Source organism: Chlorocebus sabaeus, chromosome 14, assembly GCF_047675955.1.
Source record: "Chlorocebus sabaeus isolate Y175 chromosome 14, mChlSab1.0.hap1, whole genome shotgun sequence".
NCBI lineage: Eukaryota > Metazoa > Chordata > Mammalia > Primates > Cercopithecidae > Chlorocebus > Chlorocebus sabaeus.
Genome location: NC_132917.1, coordinates 54,339,191 through 54,365,101, shown reverse-complemented (window position 1 = coordinate 54,365,101; position 25,911 = coordinate 54,339,191). Strand labels below are relative to the sequence as shown.

Here is a 25,911-nt window from a genome sequence, read left to right as displayed (position 1 = left end):
CTCTCCCGTGTGTGAGAGAGAGATATATATGATAAACACGATATGTATGCATCATATATGTTACATATACAAAAACATAACATTGTATAATAATTTCTTTTCATAGAAAAAAGGAAGAATATTAAAATTAATTCCTCTCAATCTCAGCCTACAGTATTCCCAGATACTGAGACACCATTCACTGAAAGTAAATATAAATCTGAAGTGATTTTTATTTTAAAATGTTCACTTGGAATTTTATCTTCATTTCTGACCAATTCCAATGAAACATGATGGTCTAGTGGTTACAAACTAGCACCAGTAGCAGTGTTTAGGTTTCCACAAGTGAGAACAAGCACGTCATGGAATTCCACTTCTCTGCACTCAAGTGTGGAGATTGGAAATACCAAAGAACTCCAGTCCTCTGCACTTTTTAAGCTGCCTAGGTTAGTGTAGAGAATTAATACATTTGAATACACTAATTTATCTCTCACCTATACCCTTAAGATGCTAACTTACACATTATATCATTGCTCTTAGAAAACTGCAAAGAAGGACAGATGTAACAATCACTGGATTTAAAACTATTTCTTAATAATGATCTACATTTGGACAGATTTACATTTTCTTTCCTTTTTAAAAATTAGAATTTTTAAAGTGTTGATTGCTTTTTTAATTATTAAAAAATGGTGCCTAAGGCTGGGCGCAGTGGCTCACGTTTGTAATTCCAACACTTTGGGAGGCCAAGGCAGGCAGATCACTTGAGCTCAGGAGTTCAAGACCAGCCTGGGCAACATGGTGAAACCCCATCTCTACAAAAAAAATAAAATTTTAAAAATTATCCCTGTGTGGTGGTACACGCCTGCAACTACTTGGGAGGCTGAGGCGGGATGATCGCTTGAACCCGGGAGATCGAGGATGCAGGGAGCTGTGTTCGTGTCACTGCACTCCAGCCTGGGCAACAGAATAAGACTCTGTCTCAAAACAAAACACAACACAACACAACACAACAAACAAAAATGGTCCTTATGGTCACCTATATTATTTACTGTATTCTTCTCTACTGCGAAATATTTCAAAACTCAAAAAGAGAAACATTAAGTCATGGGAATTTCCTTTCATACAAGAGAGGAAATCACTCATCAACCTAGCATCCAAAGCAAACCATTAACATTTTAATGTATTTCCTTCCAGTCTTTTACTTAATACAATAAAACTAGGATTATACTACACTATACAGTTTTGCATCCAAATATTTCCAGTAACCCCTGTATTATCGGCATCATCGCATCTCAGTAATATTCTTCCAAACCATTATTTTAAGCACTATATTGAATTCCACCCTACAGCTGTGCCATAATTTATCTGATTATGCTCCATGAAAAAAATTTCCCCTTTTCACTATTAATGTTGCCAAGAAAATCCTTGTTTAAAAACTCGTCCTTATTTTTAATTGCTTTTTTAGGTTACCAAGCAACATGTGAGATTTCAGTTCAAGAGGTGTAAGTATTTAAGGCTTCTGTTACATATATATAACCCAACTGTTTTCCCTAACTTTGTATTAATCAAAATATGCTCTCAACAGGTGATGCAGAGCTCCCATCTCACAGCAGCCCAGAGCATATTATCTATCCATTAAGTGGAAAAATTAATTGACCATTTCGGTCTGTATTTCATACACTGGTGAGTTTGAACTTACAGTTATCAGCCTCCTTGATTTCTTCTTTTATAAACTATCTGCTCATATCCTTTCCTTAGCTACCAGGGCTTTGGCATTTTCTTGTTTGTTTAAAAAATACATATATATTAATCAGATTTTCCTTTCCTATTATTTTGACATGATGTATAGGAACATGTTTAATATAGACTGAACTTAGTATTATTTACCTAAATGATTATTTGCTAGAATGTATCTTTTCTAAACAAATCAAACTGCTTATTTGAAAGAAAGCATAAAATTAAGTCAAACTAAGCAAACATTCGACATTTTATAATTATTAAAATTTATTGTGATGAGTGCTGAATTACCTCATTTGGCTTTAATAATCCTATGTGCTAGGTACTCTCATTACGACTATTTTACAGATGAAGATGTTGAGGGACACAAAGAAATCTAGGCAGTTTGCCCAAGGTCACTTAGTGTGTGAGCGAAGTGGGTGGGTTATGTAACTAAAGAGCCTGAAGCTTGGGGCCCAGGGCCCCTCCATCCAAAGCTTCCCATCAGCCTCTCTGGCCATGACCTCTCTCCACCTCCACTGAGGGTTCTGCTGGAACTTTAAACTCAAACACTGATATTAAAGCGAAACTGATATTCTTCCCAAATATCCACTCATGCTCTTGACTTGTCTATTTCCGTCATCATCACCAAACACACTCATTGTCATTATTCAAATTTGAAATCTTTATCACCTTAGCTTAGCTCCTCACCCACTAGGTCCACCTCCCATCCATCCTCCCATCCATTCACCCTACAAATAGCTTGGCATAGGATTGGGCCTTCACAACCATTCTCCCATCTTTCCTCTCCTTCTTGTTCCCTTGGCCACCACTGTAACTTGCTCCCTTTACTTCTGGACTCCCACCTCTCTCCTGTCTCCTTGCTTCTAGTTTCTTCCTGTCTCATTGTATTCTGAACACTGCCAAGGTGATGAGTTTCTCAAGTATATCATAATCACAGAATTTAGGAGTGTACAGGAGCTTAAAAACTGAATGCCAGATTTAATCGACTGGTAGTTATTGCCTAGAACACCATGTCGAGAATATGACTGAGACTCTATCTCAGCTCAGCGGAAAAAAAGTACCATTACTGATTTTCGATGGCTGCCAGGAACAGAAGCAAGTGATGCCATGTGCCATGTTTTAACCCCTACTATGATTTCATCTAAGTCTTTCATTTCATAAAATTAGATCTGAGACCAGAGGGTTAAGGGTTTGCCAAAGTCACACATCCAGCCTGTAAAAGGTATTTTACCTTCTGTGTATGGTACATAAAATATATTCTATATACTAAAGTATACAGTCTTTTGATTCAGGAACTAATTCTTATTCAACTTTAAGCCAGTCCAAAAACCATAACAACTTCAAGTCCTGGCAAGATAATGTATCCAATAATTATTCATTAAATAAAAAACAATATTACAAAGTAATCTCAGAGTAGGAGCAAAGGGAGATCATTAATACTATAAATGCTTAATGGTCAAAAGAACTGCGTACAAATATATTACTTTCAAGAAGCGGAATCTAAACTGATAAGGGTTTCTAGTAAGCGGTCTCTTCAGACTGTATTAATCAATACATAAATGCCATTGGTAATGCAGCCTTTTAAAAAATAAAAGTTAGAATAAGCCATTTAATAGCTCTCCAGACATAAAAATGTTTAGGTAGTGTTTGCAAAGTATACCAAAAGGGATCAGTGGGTCATAGTGCTTAGGCAGTCCCAAGAGAAAGTAATGAACTCTTATCAACCAAACACGTACTATGTGCCTGGAACTGTACACTGCTGCCTCATAACTGTAAGATAAACTAATACTATTTCAATTTTTCCAATGAGCAAACTGTGGTCTTGAGTAACTAACTAGCTCAAAGCCAGTACCTAGCAGTAGCCATAAGGCTAGTATACAACACCATTAGGATTTGGGCCCAGAACCTGTTTGATTCCAAAACGAATGCTCTTTCCAAACAAAGAAAAACTTTTCTGCAATAACAAAATTATCCTCACAAACTTTAAAGGACAAAATACTGATTATGACTCTGCTAAATTACAAATAACTGATCATCAAAAGAAATCACAAATTCGAGTTTAAAAAAAAACACAAGCTGAGAAGTAATTGTCGCAAGACATATGATCCACAAAGGATTAGTAGGTAACCTACATATAGAACTACAAATCGATAAATGGGTAAAAGACTGAACAGGTACTTCACAAAAGGAAGAACCCAAATGGTTAACAATGTAAACAGACATTCAACCTCAATAATCAGAGAAATTGCAAATAACAATCACAATGAGATAACATTTCACTGGACAAGATTTTCAAGCCTGGTATGTGAAGCACTGGCAAGGCTGTGGAACAACTGTAACACTTACGGCTAGTGGGAACACAATCAACCACTTCGTAAAAAACAGTCTGGCACTCTCTATTAAGGCTGATGATGCACATGCCCTGTGATCCAGAAAATTTCATTCCCTAGAGACAGCAAGCGGTTGTGTGTGCCTCCACATATGTACCAAGAGCCATAAACAAAAACCACTCACAGCAACCCTTGTACAATAGCAAAAAAACTGGAATCAGTCCAAATCTCCATCTAGAGTAGAATGAATAAATCATGGTAGAATACTATACAGCAAGTGAAACTGAATGAAATACAGTCATGAAATGGATAAACCGTGGGAATAGAAGGTTAATCTAAACAGGTGAATCAGAAAAATACATAAAGTATAATTTCGTTGATATAAAGTTCAAAATCATACACAATCAAGATTTTTTAAAAAGGATAAACCATAGAGAAGGGAATGATAAGCATAAAATTCAGGATGGGGTTGTTTCAGATGGGATGATGGAGGTGGGCTCTGGATGTATAAGGCTCTTCTTGAACTAGCTGGTGGCTACCTGAGCGTCCATTGGTTTATGATTCTTTTTATTTTTTTGAGACAGAGTTTCACTCTGTCACCCAGGTTGGAATGCAGTGGCATGATCTTGGCTCACTGCAACCTCCGCCTCCCCAGTTCAAGTGATTCTCTTGCCTCAGCCTCCCGAGTAGCTAGGAATTACAGGCGCCTGCCACCATGCCCAGATAATTTTTGTATTTTTCATAGAGATGGGGTTTCACTATGTTGGCCAGGCTGGTGTTGAACTCCTGACCTCAACTGATCTGCCCCCCTCAGCATCCCAAAGTGCTGGGATTACAGGCATGAGCCACTGCGCCCAGCTGGTTTACGATTCTTTAACATATATTTTAGGAACATTATTTTGTACCTACCAATTACTTGATTCAAAAAACAACTCTAAGAAAAGACTGGATGAGAGGGCAGGACATTGACTATATCAGATGACAGACATCAAGATGCCAGAGCAGAGCAGAGGGAGCAGAGGGGACCCTTTGCTCAGGGGTGAGCTTCCTGGGCTCCAGCTCTGATGTCTCAAAAACCAATGCCTTCTTCTTTCAGAGGGGAAAAAAACTGTTTTTCAACTTCAGAGGTGTTTAACAAAAGAACCTAAAACACTGATTAATATAAATAAACCATGGTATATAGGACTCTTCCACCAAGAATTAAAGAACAGCTTTATAAAATAATTTTGTATTAAACAAATATTTTACAGTGAGTGCCTCACTTCTGTCACCACCATCAAGAAAAAAAATGTGCTGATAGTTCAGCAAAAGAAAGGAAAATGCAAGAAGGAAACTTTTGATATTAAGGTCCCTTTGCTGAAGGAATAGAATACAGTTTCTTCATTCAATGTGTATGCAACTCACTTAAAGGTCTTGTTAAAATGTTGATTCCGATTGGCTGAGTTCAGAGTGGTGCCTAAGAATCTGCATTTGTAATAAGCTCCCAGGAGATTCTAATGTTGGAGGTCGGTGAATCTCACTATGATAGCAAAGGACATTATGAAAATGGCTTCTCGAGAGATGTTTAAAAAATAGAAACACAGGTATAGCTAACGCGTATAATTTCCTTTAACCACTGAGTAGAAAAAAAATTGATGATGTTATTCCTACACCATAAAAATTTAAATATAATAACAAGCGCTACCAGAAAAATCAGAGTACTAAACTAGGTCTTTTGCAAATAAAAGATGCCCTGAGAAAAAGCAAAGACTGAAAACTTACAGGAAAAATCCATGAGATGCTTTACTCACTTCCACAGACCTACAAAGCTCACTCTTCTAACAGGGGTAGTTAGCCCCTTCCTTATGGAAGAATGGTTTGCATTCCCAAAAACGTAGTGAAAGAAACTAGGGCTACCATAGGGAGATCCACAGAACATTAAATAAAGCCCAATTAAAATGAAGATACTAGTTATAGTGCAACATAATTAAAGGAGCATCACGCCATTGCACGTAAAAAAAAACAAAAAACAAAAAAACAGGCTTTAAAATGTTCTATAAGAATACGCTATTAAAAAGAAAAGCTTAAAATTATTTCGACAGTATCCACACTGAATGATTTCCACTAATCATGTCTATGTTGAGTAGTAGTAAAATCCTTCCACTTCAAAATAGTACTTCCACATGTAAAGTCATACATTCATACATCAAGACAAAGCAACCACTCTACAAACCCTTCCAGGAAACTCTGCCAATGCCAAGCCTCTGCTCAGGATGTGTCACAAGCAGAGTGAGGTCTTCTCATTTGCTCTACAACATCACAGATAGTTGTTACTAGTCTTGCCCAAGAGAAGCTCTTCACAGAAAACCTCCACTGTGGGAGACGACCTAGTGACAGCAGTTCCTTCACTGCCCAATACTTCTCCTTTCAGATGAAGGTTTTGGTCACTCCAGCAATGACAGAGTTACAAAGAGCTTAACCCAACAGAATTCTGCACCTGGTGTGTAAGTCAGAACAGCTAAACCTCCTGTGACATCAACACAGGATATTTCTTACAACAAAGTAAATCCAAAACGTCTGGATGATCCATGGGAACAACATTCATAAAAATCTGTACGCAACACGATTTTATACAACCAGCACAAAAAGTCCCATACTTTAACGGGAGTTTCGTATTTTGAGTTTCTCTAACAGAAACTCAAAATAATGCACATACACCACACAATGTACATGCAGTTCTACTCTGCAGAGCCACATGAAATCAAAAGCCACTAAGTTGGATTCACTAGAAATTTTTAAAAACACAAGCAGGCACGCCCTTGGCTTGCAAACACTGACCTTCCCTTCCAACTAGCATACTGAAATTTCCTTTTTCACCTACACATTTTAGAAAAGCCTGGGTTGACATTTGAAATATATCCCATTTGCCATCCCACACGGAATAAATGAATTATAGAAATGGCATTTAGAAGGGAAATTCCCTGTGTCCTGGCCGAGACCAAACATGAGAACATTGGGAATCATCTCCTCCTAACTAGATACCAGTCAAGAGGCCTTGGTGGTCTGCCCTTCTCCACCCTCTCCCCAGTCACAGCTGTGAAAAATATGTATACAAAAAATACATATAAACAAACACAAATGCAGCCTGTTACTGTCATAATCCCATTAGTTACGCCTGGACACTAAACTCGGCTATCTGAATCAACAGAAATCTGAATACCAACTTACCCTCCATCATGACACTCATACACCTAACAATCCTTAATAAAGCATCCAAATAATGCAATTGTACTTGACTTAGAAAGAGCAAACGATGAAAACAAAACAAATACAGGCTAAAGGAATCATTTACTATCCATTAAAAAACATATACATTCCTTTTAAAACAACCTACTGAATTTTAACATACTTATAAACGTCTTAGTGACATAAAAACTAAAACACATTAATCATTTCATTTATAAAATGGTTTCCTATAGAAAAAATGCATGCTTGGTATTAACCAAAGACAGAAGAGGTACTGTAATGTCACAGTTGCGAAGGTCCAATTAATAAACATCAACTTTTCATGTAGAAAGAAATTAAGGCATAGCTGGGTTGTGGTTATACATTATGGATGATCCACAGAAAAACGCTGCGACTCCCCACACTGACTGCACCATTGCCTCCGCACACCACTGGGCCCCATCCTTCCTTCAGCCCCTCCCTATGGCTCAGGTCCCCTGGTCGCAGATCAGATTCCGATCCGCATCTGCAGGCCGGCTCCCCTCTGCCTGCATTGGTGCTGCAGGGCGCCCCTCCGAACGAGCGCAGCCCAACGAGAGGTGCATGAGGGATGATCCCAAAAGAGAAGACTCTCCCCTGCTCACACCTAGGTGACCTGGTCCTCCTGACGCCACATCCAGCAGAAGCTGCAGGACAACGTAGTAGCAGCTTCAGGCCTCGGCCAAGGGCAGCCCCGGGCCTGGGTGGGGCCGGGCGGGGGCCGCAGGCGCCGAGCGGCCGTGCCAAGCCCCGCCAGCGAGAACCAAGGAAGCTGTGATACTGCTGCATTGTGCTGCATCACGGCGAGGGCACCGTGAGCCATCCATCTTGCCAAAAAAGCACATCCCCGCCCAAATAAACCCCACCGAATTCAATTTTCTCCTCCGCCAAAGCACCCCCACACGCACCCCGTCCTCACTATCTGGCCTGGCTTTGGGTTGGAAAAATAATGGACAGAGGTTTGCGTTCTGATCCCCACCCCCTCCCCATCTGATGGCAGCAGTTGGCACCTTTCCTATCACAAAAACAAAGAGAAGGCGCCCCCTAAAAGAGGGCCGTGGGCGTGGTGTGGGGGGTGATGACGAGAGGGGCTTCCAGCCCACCTACCCAAGGCAGGCCCGGAGGGTCCCCGCGCTGAGACAAACCTGTTGAAGAGAGGGTGGCAGGAGCTGAAGGGCGGGCGCAGCGGCGGCTCGGCGCCCGGAGGCGGCTCACGCCCAGCCCTGGGAGAGTGGGGACGGCAGAAAGGGCGGGGGGGCGGGCGCAGAAGGGTAGCGAGCGCTGGGACTGGGCGGGGGTGGGGGCGCGGGGCCGCCGCCTCCAGCTCAGCTGCAGCGCGGCGCAGCCGGGACCACGCCTGGCCGCATCCCCTGCACCGCTACGCGCACAGCCCGGCCCTGTCACAGCCGCCCCCGCTCCCCACCCGCGGGGCCACAGGGAGGGCACCTGAAAATAGACCCTCCTGCTGCCCGCTCCCCACCAACCTCCGCGCCAGGGGCCGCCGCGCCCGGCTGCAGCGAGGCGACGGTGGAGGCAGTGAGGAGGAATCGCCGGGGCTGGGGCCGGGGCCGGGCGGCAGCGGTGCGCACGGCAGATCTGCGGCCGCCTCACCGCAGAGCCTGCCGCCCCTTGTCCCGCATCACCCGAGTACCAATGAGCACCCGCGACCCGGGCTCCCCGCGCCGCCCCCGCCCGGGCTCTGCAGCCTCCCTGCCCCCACGCGGCTCCCCCGGCGCAGGGCAGGCGGGCAGCCGCGTTCTCCGGCCCTGGGCCCGCGCCCCTCCTCCCGCCAGTCCGCCGCCGCGGAGCCTGCCCGGGAGGCAGCCCCAGTGAGTTGGCATCTCCCTACCTCGGGCCCCCTACCTACCTCCCGGGGATGGGGTGGGGGCGCCGGGGTCCCGTCCTCCTCCCGCTCCTCGGCGGCCGGGCGGGTGGGCCGGGAGGCGACTCCGCGGGTCTGTCCGCGGCTGGGGCCGGGGCTCACAGGACGGGACCAGTGGGCGCTGCTGCGCAGGGCTGCGCGCTAGCTCCGGGAGGAGAGGCGGCCGAGGGAGGGACTGGAGGAATCCGCAGCCTGCACGGCAACAGCTGCACTGATTCCGGGGGCTGGGCGGGAGCGCGGGGGGCGGGGGAAGGAGGAGAGGAGGGCGCTCGCAGGGAGGGGGCGAGGGGCGGGGAGAGGAGCGCGCGGGGCGGGCGCGCGCGCACACACACATACGCGCACTCGCGGACTCCCTCCCGCACGCCCTCCGCCCTCCGCACTCCTCCCTATCTCCTCCCTCCCCCCTCCCGCCCGCTCCCTCGGCTTCGCCAGCCCTCTTCTCCTGCCCCGAGCCCCGCAGCTGCCCACCCGGCGCTCGCTCGGCCAGGGAGCCGAGCCTCGGGCGCGTTCTCGTCCTCTCCAGCCGAGGCTTTTCCAGGGCCCATCCCGGACCTCATCCTCCCAGCGGCGGGGACCAGGCTGGCCGGGGCGGGGTGGGCACTGCTGCTGCCGCTACCCGAGCAGGACAATAGGGGCTTTGTCCCCACAGCCGGAGAGGGCCAATTTCACGTTTAATTTGAGGCTAATTCGATTATCGCCATGGAAAGAGGCGGTCTAATTTTCTACGTGACTTGTGCAGCCTCTTTTCGCCCTTGATGTTGCGTTTGGAATGCGGGGGAGACAGGGTGTTTAGGGAGGCTTTGGAGCGTCACTTGCTTAGTTGGTTTGAGATGCAGGTGGTGATGCCTTACAGGTTCTGCCCAGCTTGGAGAAGGGCGACGGCGACCTCTTCGTGGGAAACCTTGGGCACTGGAGGGTGGGTGGGGGTCGTTCCTTGGCGAGGTTAACGTATTTTTCTTTTGCAAATGCTTTTTCGCCCACCCTTTCGCTTTGGGTAGCTGGGAGCAGACCCTACAAGTGGTTCATCCACCCCAACTCCTGCCTCTCAGCGCAGGCTCCGCTCGAACCTGAGGCCAGGTGCCCTGCCCCAGTCACTCCCGAGAGTGGGGTCGTCCGGCCGTGGTGGAGGGCCCGTGATGGCGTGGGGACTTGCGTTTTCCCCTGTGCGCATTCGTTGAAAATGAAACTGGACGTTTCCTCGAATTTTTGTCATGTGCCATGCCCCTTCCCAGTCACCTGGTCTACCCCGTCAGCCCCTCAGACTGTGTAGAAATTCCAGACCTGTCACTATTGTGAAGAAAAGATGGTGGAATCACCAGGAACCCGAATGGAAACGCTCTTTAGAAAACAGTTTGAAGAAACTGACTTTCTCCTTGCTCTGTAAGGTGCACAAGGCGGCACTGCGGGCATTCAGAGGGAGGAGGGCCCTTCCTGTTTGAAAAAACACCAGGGATTTTCCCCATAAAGACCTGATCACCTGGATTAAAACAAAACAAAAATACAAGGCAGTCAAGTAGTTTGGACCATGCTTCTATCTCAGATCACTAGAACCTGGTCTGATGAGTTTATATGTTTGTATGTATTTTTAAATGAATATTTTAAAATAAAACTTAATGAAATTTACACAGCAAACTGAAGGTGATTCTTCGTTTTAGGCCTTCATAGGTTTGAATGTTTGAACCTACGTTTACTTTTGATAGATAGGAAAAAAATTGAGGAAAGCAAATAACATTTTTTCTCAGAAGGTGAATCAACACAGCCACACGGTAAACTCTCTAAGGGTAGGGTTCGTTCTTTCTTCACTCTGTACATATAGCAGGCACTTAGGAGATACTAAAAAAAACATTTGTTGAATTGAACAGAATCAACTTGTAAGCTGCTGCCCTCATTAGGTAATAAGGGAAATCCACTAGAAAGCAAAAAATAAAGCACTTATTTATTTTTTACCATAGACCCCAGCACCTCCCCACCTACAATGTTAGTGAGATACCAAAGAAAACAGTAACAATATTGGGAAGTGCATCCATTTAAACTAATTCTTCCAGTGTTATTCTGAAACGGTGACTCTTAAATAATTCCTTTATCACAGACAACGGTACTTAAATAAATTTTTATTTGATGGATGATTCACCTCCCTTACCCCATTCCACTCCCACTTATGTTGTTTTTTAATTTCCTTAAAAAAAAAAAAAAAAAAAGCCATACAAACCTTAGCAAGGTACTCTAGTAAAGCCTCAGTAATTATTCCAAAAATGTGAAAGACTAGGATTCAGAGTTCTACTATAAATACCTGCCTCACAATTTTGAATTCTTACCCTTAGGTGCAAAAAATCACCCCGCAGAACTCAGTATACCAACGACCAAAAAGAAGTAACAATTCAAAGAAAAGATAGCACAACTGGAAAAATTATTGGAGAAGACATCTTTATGGAAGGCAAAATCTGAAAAAGATAAAAAGCCTTAGTCAGTGATAACAGTTCGGAAGGATTATTCCCACGTATCTCAGAAGTGGCTTTGTTAAGTTTCTTCTCATATTAGAATCGGGGTTGATTTAAAGGAACCTAGAAGTCTGCAATATCATGTTTGTAACATACTGCTCTCTGTTTTTAAAACCATGTGATTGCATATGGCTTTATCTCCCATCCAAATACTTTATTACAAAATTTTTGCAGATATAAATTATCATTTTAACTTTCCATTCAAAACGTAGGGGAAGGCTGGGCACAGTGGCTCATGCCTGTAATCCCAGCACTTTGGGAGGCTGAGGTGGGTGGATCACCTGAGGTCAGGAGTTCAAGACCAGCCTGGCCAACATGGCAAAACCCCATCTCTACTAAAAATACAAAAATTAGCCGGGCATGGTGGGATGCACCTATAGTCCCAGGTACTCTGGAGGCTGAGGCAGGAGAATCGCTTGAACCTGGGAGGTGGAGGCTGCAGTGAGCCGAGATCGCGCCACTGCATTCCAACATGGGTGACAGAGCGAGACTCTGTCTCAAAAAATGAAATGAAATAAAATAAAAAGATATTGATAAACAGTATTGTCTACTACAACCTGTTTTATTTAGAAAAGAGAATGATATTCTAAGTATTTCCTTTTTTATATTATATTAACCCAATTAAAACCCATCTTTTATTGTACTGATAATAGCCCAAAACTTTAAAATCAGAACATATTTTGAAAACTTGCATATATTTTAAAAATTCCTATTTACTCCTAAACTTGCTTCCTTTTAACCCTGAACTAGTCTGGGAAATTTACTCATATTTAAAATATATTTCATTTGGGAATTCACATGTATTAATTTTGCACTGGGAAAACCTAAAGACTTATATGTAAACTATCATTATCATGAATGAATATTCTTTAACCACTAATAACATATTTACTCTTGTATAAAGTAATTCTTTCATTATCCAAGAGATGGATATGCCTTATATTCTTCTCAGCTCTGAAATAGAGCAATGGGTAAAATAATTTTTAAAAATCATTGCTTTCATGGATCTTCCATTCTAGTAGGGGATACAATCAATCAACCAAAAAGTAAAAGATATGTGTAATAAATCTGAATAGATGGTAATCTAAATGTATAACAATACTATTTATAAAATGATCACAATAAATGGTGTCAGCTTTCTATAAAAGATCTTCACATTTTCTATGTTAATAATAATAATAAGTATCAACCATAAAATGTTTTCCAGTTTTTGAAATGCTTTATCAAATATTATCTTATTTTGTCCTTTTGCCAGTTCTGTAGGGTAAATATTAACCCCATTCTGTGGATGACCGAATGGCCAAATGAGTTGCCCAAGTTCTCACAGCTAGTTAAGTGCCAGAGATATCTTAGGAGGTGGCATATCAGAGCTGTATACCTGGGCATTGCATATTAATTATTAAACATAACTATTTTGCAAGATAAAGAAAGTTCTAGAGATAGATGGTGGTGATGGTATCACAACGACGTGCATGTACATAATGCCACTAAACTGTATTAAAATGGTTAAAATGGTAAGTTTTATGTTGTGCATATGTTACTTTTTTTAACCATTCAGAAAATTCTGTTGGTTTTTTTTTAAAAAAAACTTTTATTTTGGGTTTGGGGTATATGTGTAGGTTTGTAAACAGGTAAACTTGTGCCACACGGGTTTGTTATACAGATTATTTCATCACCCAGGTACTAAACCTAGTACTCAATAGTCATTTTTTTCTGATTCTCTTCCCTCCTCCCAACCTTCACCCTAAAGAAGGCCCCAGTGTCTATTGTTCCCCTCTTTGTGTCTGTGTGTTGTAATCATTTACCTCCTGCTTATAAGTGAGTACATGTGCTATTTGGTTTTCTGTTCCTGTATCAGTTTGCTAAGGATGACAGACTCCAGCTCAATCCATGTTTCTGCAAAGGACATAATCTTGTTCTTACATGGCTGCATGGTATATATGTACTACATTTTCTTTATCCAGTCTACCATTGATGGACATTTAGATTGATTCCATGTCTTGGCTGTTATTAATAGTGCTTCAGTGAGCATATATGTGCATGTGTCTTTAAGATGGAATGATTTAAATTTCTTTGGTTATATACTCAGTGATGAGATTGCTGGGTTGAATGGTCATTCTAGTTTTAGCTCTTTGAGGAATCACCACACTACTTTCCACAGTGATTGAACTAATTTACACTCCCACCAACAGTGTAAAAGTGTTCCTCTTTCTCTGCAATCTCTCCAACACCTGTTATTTTTTGACTGGTTAATAATAGCCATTCTGACTGGTGTGAGATGGTATCTCATTGTGGTTTTGATTTGCATTTCTCTAATGATCAGTGATATTGAGCTTTTTTTTTATATGCTTGTTGGCCACATGTATGTCTTCTTTTGAAAAGTGTCTGTTCATGTCCTTTTCCTACTTTTTAATGGGCTTTATCAAATATTATCTTATTTTCTTGTAAATGTGTTTAAGTTCCTGATAGATGCTGGATTTTAGACCTTTGTCAGATGCATAGATTGCAAATAGTTTCTTCCATTCTGTAGGTTGTCTGTTTAGCTCTTCTGCACAGCAAATGCTCAACATTTTTAGTCATTAGAAAAATGCAAATCCAAACCACTTTGAGATACCACGTCACATTCACTAGGATGGCTTTAATTTTATTTAAAAGATGGAAAATAGCAAGCGTTGGTGAAAATGTGGAGAAATTGAGAGCCTTGTGTATTGTTGGTGGGAATGTAAAATGTGCAGCTGCTGTAGAAGAGTTTAGCAGTCTGTCAAAAAGAAGAACAAAGAATTACCATGTGACCCAGCAATTCCATTTCTAGGTATATGCCCAAAAGAATGGAAAACAGATACTCAAATAAATACCTGTACACTAATGTTCATAGGAGACTATTCACAATAGCGAAAAGGTGGAAACAACCCAAATGTCCATCACCTGATGAATAGATAATGAAAATGTGGTACAGCTATACAATGGAACATTATTCAGCCACAAAAGGGAATGAAGTACTGATACATGTTACAGTGTGGGTAAACCTTGAAAACATTATGCTAAATGAAAGAAGTCTGATACGAAAGGTCACATATGATTTTATTTATCCAGAATAGGTAAATCCTTAGAGATAGAAAGCAGATTGTGGCTGCCAGGAGCTACGATGGGTGGGGAGTGGGTGAATGGGGTCTACTGCTTGATGGACTTTTTTTTTTTTTTTGAGACAGAGTCTTGCACTGTTGCCCAGGCTGCAGTGCAGTAGCACGATCTTGGCTCACTGCAAACTTCACCTCTCAGATTCAAGAGATTCTCATGCTACCCCTCATGAATCAAGAGATTCGAGCAGTGGGGGTTACAGGCATGCGCCACCACGCCCCGCTAATTTTTGTATCTTTAGTAGAGACAGGGTTTCACATGTTGGCCAGGCTGGTCTCAACCGTGACCTCAAGTGATCAGCCCACCTCGGCCTCCCAAAGTGCTGGGATTACAGGCATGAGCCACTGCGCCTGGCCAATATGGCTTTTCTTTTGAGGTAATGAAAATGTTTTAGAGCTAGAGGTGATGGTTGCACAACATAGTACACTTGAAATGCCACTGAAATGTTTGCTTTAAAATGGTTAATTTTATGTTATATGCCTATCACCTCAATCTTTTAAGAAATTTAATTCAAAAATAAAAATTATTTTTTATCAGTTTCTCATTTAACATCATTTATCAATGACCAATGAAGCACTAGTCATATCAGGTAAATGGGCTACTACATGTTCTTTAAGATGTTCTTATATGTGCCTCTTGAGAAAGGATTTATTACTATTCATCTCTCAGGTGAACTATTCCACCTGCATGCTTTCAGGGAGCTTGATGTTAATTATCCCACCACAGAAATATAAGAAGGATTCTGAGCCTTTACTGTTGGAGCCAAACTAGAAATTAAGAAAAAAAAAGTTTTTGAAATCTCCCTTTGGCAAGTAGCATCTAAGAATGAAGGGAAAAATCTCAGAGTGTGATGACTCTCCATGTGACAATGTGCAGTTTTTCCTCATCATCTCAACCTACACTGTCCAATACAGTAGCCACCAGGTATTTTCTTTTCTTTTCTTTTTTTTTTTTTTTTTGAGATGGAGTTTAGCTCTCATTGCTTAGGCTGGAGTGCAATGGTGCTATCTCCGCTCACTGTAACCTCTGCCTCCCAGGTTCAAGCAATTCTCCTGCCTCAGCCTCCCAAGTAGCTGAGACTACAGATGCCCACCACCATGCCCAGCTAATTTTTTGTATTTTTAGTAGAGATGGGGTTTCACCATGTTGGCCAGGCTGGCCTCAAACTCCTGACCTCAGGTGATCCACCTGCCTCGCCCTCCCAAAGTGCTAGGATGACAGGCATGAGCCACCGTGCCCGGCCTCCGCCAGTTATCTCCCATAGCCACATGTTGCTGTTCAGCAGTTAAAATGTGGCTAGAGTGACAGAGCAACTGAATTTTTCATTTTACTTGATTTTAATTAAAATTAAGATTTAAAAATTTATTATTGCTTCAGTTACTGAGAAACTTTTAAGTATGTTTGGAACAATTTGGTTATTTAAATCTGCATGTTTTAACTGTACATTTTATGAAATCTACATACACTCCAGATTCCAGAAGCTTAGTTAAAAAAAAAAAAAAAGAAATGCAACATATCTCAACTTAAAAAATATTGATATGTTGCAATTAATCTTTTTGTATTTTATTTAAGGGGTTACATAAAATCTACTTTTAAAATTATTTTACCATTCTTTTTCTAATGTGGCTATTGGGAAAAAAAAAATTTGTTGAAACTAGTCTCACTATGTTGCCAAGACTAGACTTGAACTAGTGGGCTCAAGCGATGATCCTCCCACCTCAGCCTTCCAAGTAGCTGGGACTACAGGTGCACACCATTGCACTTGTCTCTAAAGAAATTTAAATTACATATGTGCCTCACATTGTATTCCATTTACTCAATGTTGTTCTAGACTTTGTCAATGAGGTCTTTAGTAATTGGCATCCTTAATGCTTTAGACTCAAGAAAACTGAAGAAAGGCAACTAGAATTTGGAATATGCCACAAAGTAAGCACTACAAAACGAGGTCAGGTTTTCAACCTCCAGGCTTCCCATAGTGCCCCCATCACAATGGCCTTGGTATCTGTGAATGGCAAGTCAAGATGCTTTTTTTTAATAAATAGAAGGTAGGCATGACTAATATTTTCATGCCTGGTGGTATTCTTTTGGAAGTCCAAATAAATCCTTGATAATGGCAGAGTGCCATTGCCTCAAGATAACTCACCAGCTTCTCCCCTACCCCACATTTGACATCATTTGCTGGCCTACATAAAGAATTCCAGGCCAGGCACGATGGCTCACCCCTGTAATCCCAGCACTTTGGGAGGCCGAAGTGGGTGGATCACCTGAGGTCAGGAGTTCGAGACCAGCCTGACCAACATGGTGAAAACCCATCTCTACTAAAAATACAAAATTAGCCGGGCATGGTGGTGCATGCCTGTAATCCCAGCTACTCGGGAGGCTGAGGCAGGAGAATCGCTTGAACCAGGAGGTGGAGGTTGAGTAAGCCAAAATCATGCCATTGCACTCCAGCCTGGGCAACAAGAGCAAAACTCTGTCGGGGGGGTGGGGGGGGGGTGGGAACAAACAAACAATAAAACAATTCCAGAAGTGGGTTAGGTTCATACCTAGAATTCATTCAAGAAACTGCAGAAATCCATAGGCTTATGGGTAAGAAACAGAGAGAAAAAAATCACTTCCCCACAGCGGTCAGACAGAGAGGTTTACCATGTAGCTTATTTGAGGAGAAACTCTTCTGTCTGGATTGAGTCCTTAGATTCTGGCCACTTTGCCCCCTAAACCATACTTCTGATATTGGGGTAATCTCATTTCCCATCCAATACCCTCAAATGGTGCGTGGGTATAGATACATGGCATAAGTGAGACATCTCACTCTCAGAGAATGACTAGAGATCATAAAAAACATTAAGACTACCTGAACATTTGTCATGGAAGCATGAAATTCTTTCCTTGCTCACTTCTCATGGATTGCAGGCTGATTTCTTCTCTTGGGTTCTTTCTTTTACTCATGAGTTAGCATAAGCAAGAGTTTGATTTTAATGAAAGGCCTTTTTATTTAAGTCTGAAATTGGAGACTTTCATAAAAATGAAGAAACATTTGCTAAATTTTAGCTAATAAAGTATAGTAATTTTTTTATTGTTTGAACGTTATTATTTTTACTACATATATGTATACATAGACACTTTGCTAAGGAGTTTCATACATTCATTTAATCCTCATAACTATATGTACAATGTACTATTCTTTTTTTTTTTTTTTTAAGTTTTGCTCTGTTGCCCAGGCTGGAGTGCAGTGATGCGATCTCGGCTCACTGCAACTCTGCCTCCCGGGTTCAAACAATTCTCCTGCCTCAGCCTCCCAAGTAGCTGGAACTACAGGTGTGTGCGACCACGCCCAGCTAACTTTTTTGTATTTTTAGTAGAGTTGGGGTTTTGCCATATTGGCCAGGCTGGTCTTGAACTCCTGACCTCAAATGATTCACCCACCTCAGCCTCTCAAAATGCTGGGATTACAGGCATGAGCCACCATGCATGGCTACTATGTACTATTCTTATCCCCATTTTACCAATGAAGAAATTGAGGCACAGAGAGGTTGGGTCAGCTGCTTGAGATCTTACAGCTAGGAAGTAAGGAAAACAGAATTCAAACCCAGGTCCATCTAACATCAAAGCTGTTTCCAAAAGTTTGAAAGGAAAATAGCATCTTAGACATTTTGCTTACTAGCTTTCATTGTAAATGTCATTACTCAAAATCTGTGGTCAAAGAGATCCTTTCTTTTAAACTGACAGAGGTTTTAATAAAACATTAAAAAGATGTTTTTTATATGAAGGCTGTAAGGATGTATCTAAGTTTGAAAAAGTTTTAAGCACCTGGATTCTTATGTGCTTATGTTTCAAACAGAGTTCACTCAACTTGAAAGTCATCCGTTCCTTAGTAAGTGCTGCCAATAGGGAATAAGAAAAAAATACTTTAAACAGAAAATTCTCCTTCTGTTTGGTGAACAGAGAAGTATTGTTGTTTGTTTTCTGAAGAGCACAGGAGATGGGGGTAGAGGTAGGGGTGTTTGTTTTGATGAGGTCTGCTTTGAAGAGCTCTTCTGAAGCTTTCCCAGGCGAGGCCAAGCAGGGGTGTGGGGTTTAATGCAGTACATACCCGTGAAGTAGGGGCCTGGTTCAGCTGCAAGTCATTTACACTTTCAGAATTCTTTCCAAAGAAGACCTTGGACCAAAGCAGGCTGAAAAAATCATACACTGAATTTCAAATTGTGATGGGACACCACAGAAGGAATAAAAATATTTGTAGGTCCTAAGTTTCTTGTGGTGCAGGTTAACTGAATTTGAGAAGAACCTGGAATTTTACCAATTTGGCGGACAGACTTATGCTGTCTGAGTGGTAGATTCTATGGGAAGCCTAGGAAAGTTATCTGGAAGCATTCTATGAATTATCTCTTAGCTATTGGAGTGCAGGCCCTACCATGTTTAGCCATACTTATGAGAGGAATCAGAGCCTTCTCCAGTTGTTCCTCTGTTAATTTGATAATTTACTGGGTTCCACTTGCCTCCTCCCCAACTGAATTCTCCCAGATGCTCCAGAGAGAATAGAGGTACTGCTACTGCCACCCTGGCCTTTCACATGATCACCAGCTACATCCCAGATGGATGGAAGCCTCCAGTTTCTGAGCCATCTGAGTCACGTAGCATGAACTGGAGATCAATGTAGCTGGCTTGAGAAGAAAACTCCAGGGATACCTGAAGTGTCCAAGTCTCACTTTTCCAATGACAAGTTTGTTACAAGAATTCATAGCCAGTACAAAATTACATCAATAAATTAGTAAATCATTCCTTAGTTCTTCCCTAGCCCCTCTGGAAGGAGAAAAGAAACAAGAAAGATAAACATCTGTTTTGTTAAAAATACTCATTGTTGCAATCAGAGATTTCTCTTTTAATTTTAGCTTTTTTCTTTAAATAGGCAGTACTTATTATTTAAAAATGTAAATGATATTAAAAGGAATGAATTGAATGTCTCACTCTCGCCCCATCACCATCCATCTCACAACCCAACCCCATTCCCCCTAAGTAAATGTGTTTTAAATATTCTTATGTACTTCTCTTCCAGGGTGCCTGCCTAGTGTTTCTTTAGGTATATATATAAAGAAAATCAAATATATATTCCTGTTATTTCTCTTTTTTTTTTTTTGAGATGGAGTCTCGCTCTGTCGCCCAAGCTGGAGTAATCTTGGCTCACTGCAACCTCTGCCTCCCAGGCTCAAGCAATTCTCCTGCCTCAGCCCCAGCTGCTCGGTGCCAGAGGAGCTGGGACTACAGGCACATGCCACCATGCCCAGCTAATTTTTTTTTTTTTCTTTTGAGATGGAATCTTGCTCTTTTCACCAGAGTGACTGGAGTGCAATGGCACAATATCAGCTTACTGCAACCTCCGAATCCTGGGTTCAAGCGATTCTCCTGCCTCAGCCTCCCAAGTAGCTGGGACTACAGGCACGCGCTACCACACCTTTTAGTAGAGATGGCATGTTGCCATGTTGGCCAGGCTGGTCTTGAACTCCTGACCTCGCGATCCGCCCACCTGGGCCTCCCAAAGTGCTGGGATTACAGGTGTAAGCCACTGCGCCCAGCCTAATGTTTGTATTTTTAGTAGAGACAGGGTTTCACCTTGTTAGCCAAGCTGGTCTCAAACTCCTGATCTCAAGTGATCTGCCTGCCTCCACCTCCCAAAGTGCTGGGATTATAGGTGTGAGCCACCGTACCTGGCCATTTCTTTCCTTTTTTTTTTTTTTTTTTTTTTTTTTAAACACAACAGACAGCATACTACAAATACCAATCTGTTCCTTGTTCTTTCTTAATACACCCTTGAGATCTTTCCTTATCAGCACATGATATGCTTCCTTTTTAAAATTAGAGCTGCATAGTATTCCATCATATGCCACACTTTATTTGGGTTATTTCAGTCTTCTGCTTTCACAAGCAGAGCAATCAAGGGTTTCTGAAAAGTTATTTCTGGGCTCAAACCTTGTTCCTTCCAGTCGCTCAAAATTCCACAGGCACGTATATGGCTGCTCAAGGAGTATATATTAAACTTTCACAGGTTAGAGATGGAAGTGGCTTTAGAGCTGGTCTATTCCAACTCACTGGTTTAAATAAGAGGAAACCAAGGCTCCTATGAAGTGACTTCCCCAAGTTGCAGAGTGGTTGACCTGGGTCCAGAGCCTAGGCTTCCTGGTTCCCAGGCTGACATTGTTCGTGCTGGATCACACTGCTGGGTGCTGGGGTGTGGGGAAGGTATATAAATACCACTGGCTCCTCTAGGAGTATAAAACTCATTAGATACAAAGCAGAACATGGTAAGAGTCAAGAAAGAGTCACAAGGCCTAGAGGGGATTCTTTTAAGGGGGAAGACACCTGGTTAGAGGAAATCTGGAAAGGCTGCATAGAGAAGTTACATTCAGGATGGGCCTTGGAGGGTGGTTAGGATTTCACCAAGTAGAAAACGTGGAAGAAGGTTATTCCAAATGAAGAGGCCAGCAAGAGCAAAGACATGGACACGTGAAAACGTCAGGCATCTTTGGGAAGCAAGGAGTCGAGTATGATTGGTGCATAATATGTGATTAGAAGAATACTAGTAACTTCATTGAGGTTATTGATCACTTACCTTATGCCAGGTGTTATTCTGAATGCTTCTTCAATGTTAATCTTTAATCATCACAACCCCACGATGTAGGTGCCATTATTATACTGCATTTTACCGGTGGGGAGTCTGAGGCACACAGAGGGTAGGAATTTTCTCAGGTCATAAGGAAAACAGCTAGTAAGGTTACATTTTGGGAAGTCTGAATCTAAAATAGTATTAACACTTCTCCGTGTTACCGGGAGATGAGACTGGAGACAGAAAGTGATCATATTTGAGAGGATCTTGGAATTCATGTGGAGACACAAAAAGGTTTCTCCTACCATGGGTTGTAAAAAAAAAAAAAAAAAGAAGGGGATAAACATTAAGTAGATACTATGTTTTCAAAAGATGATGTGTAATACATGTTATTTCCCAGAGAATTCAGATGAGGGAACTAGGGTTCAGAGGAGGTAAGTAACTTGCCCAAAGCCTCAAAGCTCTTAAGTGGTGAAGAAAGCGTTGAGTACCCTGTGTCTGATCAAAAGCCCATGCTCTTGCACAGACAGTGTTTTCCCAAAGTAACCCATGGAATACTCATGCCCAGCCTAGCTGGGGATGGGGTTTTGTGGTCAGCTCAGCTTGGAAAATGCTAAGATAACCAAGTTAGGCCTTCAGGTACTTTAATATGCTATTGTGCTTCATACATCAACCAAGAGGTAGACGTAGCATCTCACATTTCCAAAACTAAATTTGCCATAACACTTTCCTTTCCCACTCCTCCCAAGTCGTTTGCGTTTCACATTCAGCGGAAATCGTGCTGAGAGGGCTATCAGTTTGGGAAGGCCTAAAGAGGCCATACTAGAGAAGCGAAAGGTATATTTCCTGATCACCTGTGTCTGTTGCCACTCTTCACAGATACGTAACGCTAAAATTCAGAAAGGTTGTTGAATCTTACTTCTTGAGGGCTGCACGGAAGCTATCTAAACTTCCACATCTCAGAAAGGTGGTATTTTTTGTTTTGTCTTTGCATATGCGCATTCATTTAGGTTTTTTCTTTTCGGTTTTTTTGTTTGTTTGTTTCAAAATGAAAAGAACTTGATTTCCTTTTTTTTTTTTTTTCCCAGAGATGAGGTCTCACTGGGTTGTCCAGGCTGGACTTGAACTAACTCCTGGCCTCAAGTGATACTCCTACCTCAGTCTTTTCCAGTAGCTGGGACTATAGGGCACACATTGCACTTAACTCTAATTTTATGTCTAATGTAAAAATCTCCCAATTTCTATTCTAGTTCTTTTATACCCTGAGATAAAGATGTTGGGATGTTGAGAACCAAAAAATATATATAGGACATGCTTTCTTAGGTTATGGCTGTGTACCTAATTTCTAATTAACTGGTGGTTTAATATATAATCCAATGTTGCTATCATATCACTATAAAAGAGAATCTGGCCAAAAAGAATACCTTCACACTCTTCCTCTGAAAATCCTCATGAAATGTAAAACTTACACATGTGGCATGGCTGAACCAAATATGACCTTTGTCACTAAAAAGGAACCCTGCAAATCTTAAACACCGTATGAAAATAATATTCTTTGGGTCCAAATTCTGCCTATGAAATGACATTTTGTACACATTTATTATTGCATTTGATACATTGGGTAGAGTTTCCTTTTCAATTTCAGTATTTTAACAATTTTGAGGTGCTTGGGAGGATTGTTGGAATAGGCAGAAATGCTGTTGGTGGTGGTTTTATGACACCATAAAATGACTTCGTTGCAAGGATGAGAGTGATGCTTAACATCTGTTCTTATTTAGAGAGCTGGGATCTCAGTAAAGGCTTAGATATAACTCCAGATGCTTGCAAAACATGTAAAATCACTAGTTAGTAGTGTTATTTCATAGTTTTGGAGATATTGAATGGTGATCTCTTCAGATATAAGCTAGGATTGACTGTTAGGTATTTTTCCTAGGAAAGTTTTTGTAATAAGGTAGCTTGCTTCTGCTGCTACTGAAATTTAATTTCAATCACTCAAAGCTGTAAGCAAAGTCTAGGCTCCCTCTTTTACCAATTGTATTAAGACTTAGAAGTAGAATAGTTAGGATAATCATGGGCTCATTTTTGACCTAAGTCTATAGTTAATGGAACCCAAATGAAAAATACAAATAAAATAGATTTGTTCATTCATAATCTCTCTTAGGCCAAAATGAACACTATATTGTGATGCAAATGCTATCAGAACAGATTGAAAAACAGAACAATATTGTACAGGAAAGTTGAGAATGATGTTGATTGCAAACAAAATACAAGTTAATTAGGTTAACCTAATTAACTACATAACTACCAATGTAAGTATTTTCTTTCTTTTGTTCACCATATAACATGCACAAAAACTTTGAAATGTTTCTCAAGTATAGGCAAGTGGGATCCCGAACCTATGAAACATACCAGACTGGTGAGAAGGTTCTCATCATAGGAACTGAGGGAATTAGAATTCTGTACAATGCTGATGGCTTCTTAGGTTATGGAGGCGGGTAGAATTCTGTGTTCAAGATCATCAGTTAAAGGAAACTTGAGATGGGCATCCTGAATTGTAACCTTGGCACTGCCTTCCCTGTGAGCTTAAACAAATGACATCATCTCTTGTGCCTATTTCTTTATCTCCCAATTTCTATTCTAGTTCTTTAAAAAACCTTAGGCATTTTGCATAGTAAATCTGGAACAAATCTAGGAAGGAAGAAGGGAGAAGGAGACAAGTACCTAGTTAGGAAGAGAAAGTTTCTGCATCAACCTTGTATTAGGTTTTACTGATGGTGTTTCATGTTCTGGACCATTTCTTATGCATTTATACATTTTCTCCTGGCCCTTGGAAAACTAAGTCTCCATGGAACATTTCATGAATGATCACCAGTGTTACAGTTCTACTAAAATAACTGGGGCCTATTTATAAACCACAGGAAATTGTTCTTGCTCAGGATACAGTCTGAATAAGTCATTTTAAAAATGGAAAATGCTGTCAATCATCCGTATGTTTTTTAATTTACTGTTTCCTAAACTGGCCTTAAATATTCCTGTCTCTATACCTTTGTTCATGCTGTTCCCAAAGCTTGGGATGCCCTCCCCATTTCTTCAAATCTTCTCCTCCTTTAAGGCTCAGCTCAAGTTCCACTTTTTTTTTTGGTAGAAATTTATTTCCTTTTTGATATATCTTCCCACCCCCCACAACCAATGGATCTCTTTTTTTCTGGTAACTGTGAGTCACTTGCAGCCTGTAACATATCACTTATCATTCAGTTAAGGCTCATCCTGTATTGTTCTCTCCTTTTTGCCATTGCATAAAACTGGACTTTCCGGAGAGATTGTAAATCCCTTGAGGAGAGGGTCTGACATGGCAACCAGCTCAGAGCTAAGACGGGGATGGCATTTGGCATTGCTGGTACAGGGTGGTCATTTTCAAATGATCTAAAGCCGAATGAAAGTTACAGAAAACCCATTATGTGACACAGACAAAAAACTGAGCTATTGTGGTTGAGGCTGGGGTACAGGTGGGCACACTGGCATCCTGTGAGCTGGACCCCACCATCTACCCTTTTCACTGAGTAGGGCTGGGAGCACCCTTGGGGTTCACTCTCCCTTTCTCCCTTGTGCTGTTGGCACTCTATGTTCTCAGGCTTTCCTGCTGGGAACATAGCCTTCCCTACTACTTGGGCTTCCTGGTTCCCTTCCTTGGGGCTTAAGCGCAAATGTGTCTGTCTGAGCTGAGCTGTTAAGACTTGAGTGTAGGAACTTTACATACCCTCTCCAAATTGCAAGCACATGATCTGATCCATGGATCTCCAACTAGTCAGTTGGAGAACTCAGTATGGCTAATCAAGGAGCAGTCCTTTCAGCCATATTCCCAACTTCTTCCTGCCCAGCATAGAAAAATGCCTGCATGTTTGAAATTCTGAAGGGCTCCCACAGGGCTTCCTATCAACACAAACATACTCTCCCCATAAGCAAAATTCTCCTCTCTACTTCATACTCTCAGTTAATTGCAAAGAAACAGAGTAAACAAATGTCCAGTGGTATTTTAATGACACAGATACGTCCCCATTGGAACAGCAGGAACACAATGAAAAGTGGCCGTACCATCTACTCTTTGGGCCTGGGATCCTCCCAACCCCTCTCCACCCCAGCCCTGCACTACACACTTCTAAGGTTGGCTGCCTGGGCTGCCTGCTCTCCGTGGCTTCATGCTTGGATTCTTACTCCTCTTTTGATTTGTCAAATTTGATTATTAGATCAACAATGGGTTTACCTTTGACTTCACACCCTGCTGACCCCCCTGGATGTGGGGATCCAGTTTTTACTCCAGACCCTAACTCAGGCCCTGGCGATCTCAACAGTAGTTCACTGATCATGCAGTGGCTTTTCTGGTCCCACCTGATCCTGGCCACGTCAGCCAATTCAAGACACAAGACTCTGCCAGCCACACATGGCAAACCACACATGTCCGCTAGAATCTGGGGCTATTTTCCAAGAGAGTCTTGCCTGGCC

The 25,911-nt window shown here is 41.8% G+C and overlaps 2 protein-coding genes across 4 annotated transcripts in view; one reads left to right on the top strand and one right to left on the bottom strand.

Annotated features, from left to right (window-relative positions):
- SPTBN1 (spectrin beta, non-erythrocytic 1) overlaps positions 1–9,365 on the bottom strand; it is a 211,565-nt gene extending 202,200 nt beyond the window's left edge. Inside the window, exon 1 of one of the 3 annotated variants that reach the window (XM_007970628.3) lies at positions 9,160–9,365. The gene's annotated coding sequence lies outside the window, so the exon portion shown is untranslated. The other 2 variants (XM_007970629.3, XM_038006938.2) reach the window with 2 other exon arrangements.
- LOC140713273 (uncharacterized) lies at positions 7,641–10,723 on the top strand. Its single transcript, XM_073022714.1, has 3 exons — positions 7,641–7,903; positions 8,699–9,121; positions 10,173–10,723. The coding sequence occupies exons 1-3, from the start codon at positions 7,641–7,643 to the stop codon at positions 10,243–10,245; spliced, it is 759 nt and encodes a 252-aa protein (XP_072878815.1). The 3' UTR covers positions 10,246–10,723.
- Positions 10,724–25,911: the final 15,188 nt, after the last annotated feature.

Bases quoted from the DNA above. Each gene is read 5' to 3' on its own strand.
- LOC140713273 (XM_073022714.1), top strand. From the start codon at position 7,641: ATGGATGATCCACAGAAAAACGCTGCGACTCCCCACACTGACTGCACC. The intron at 7,904-8,698 runs GTGACCTGGTCC...GCCCTGTCACAG, and splicing joins TCTCCCCTGCTCACACCTAG to CCGCCCCCGCTCCCCACCCG. The intron at 9,122-10,172 runs GTGAGTTGGCAT...CGCTTTGGGTAG, and splicing joins CTGCCCGGGAGGCAGCCCCA to CTGGGAGCAGACCCTACAAG.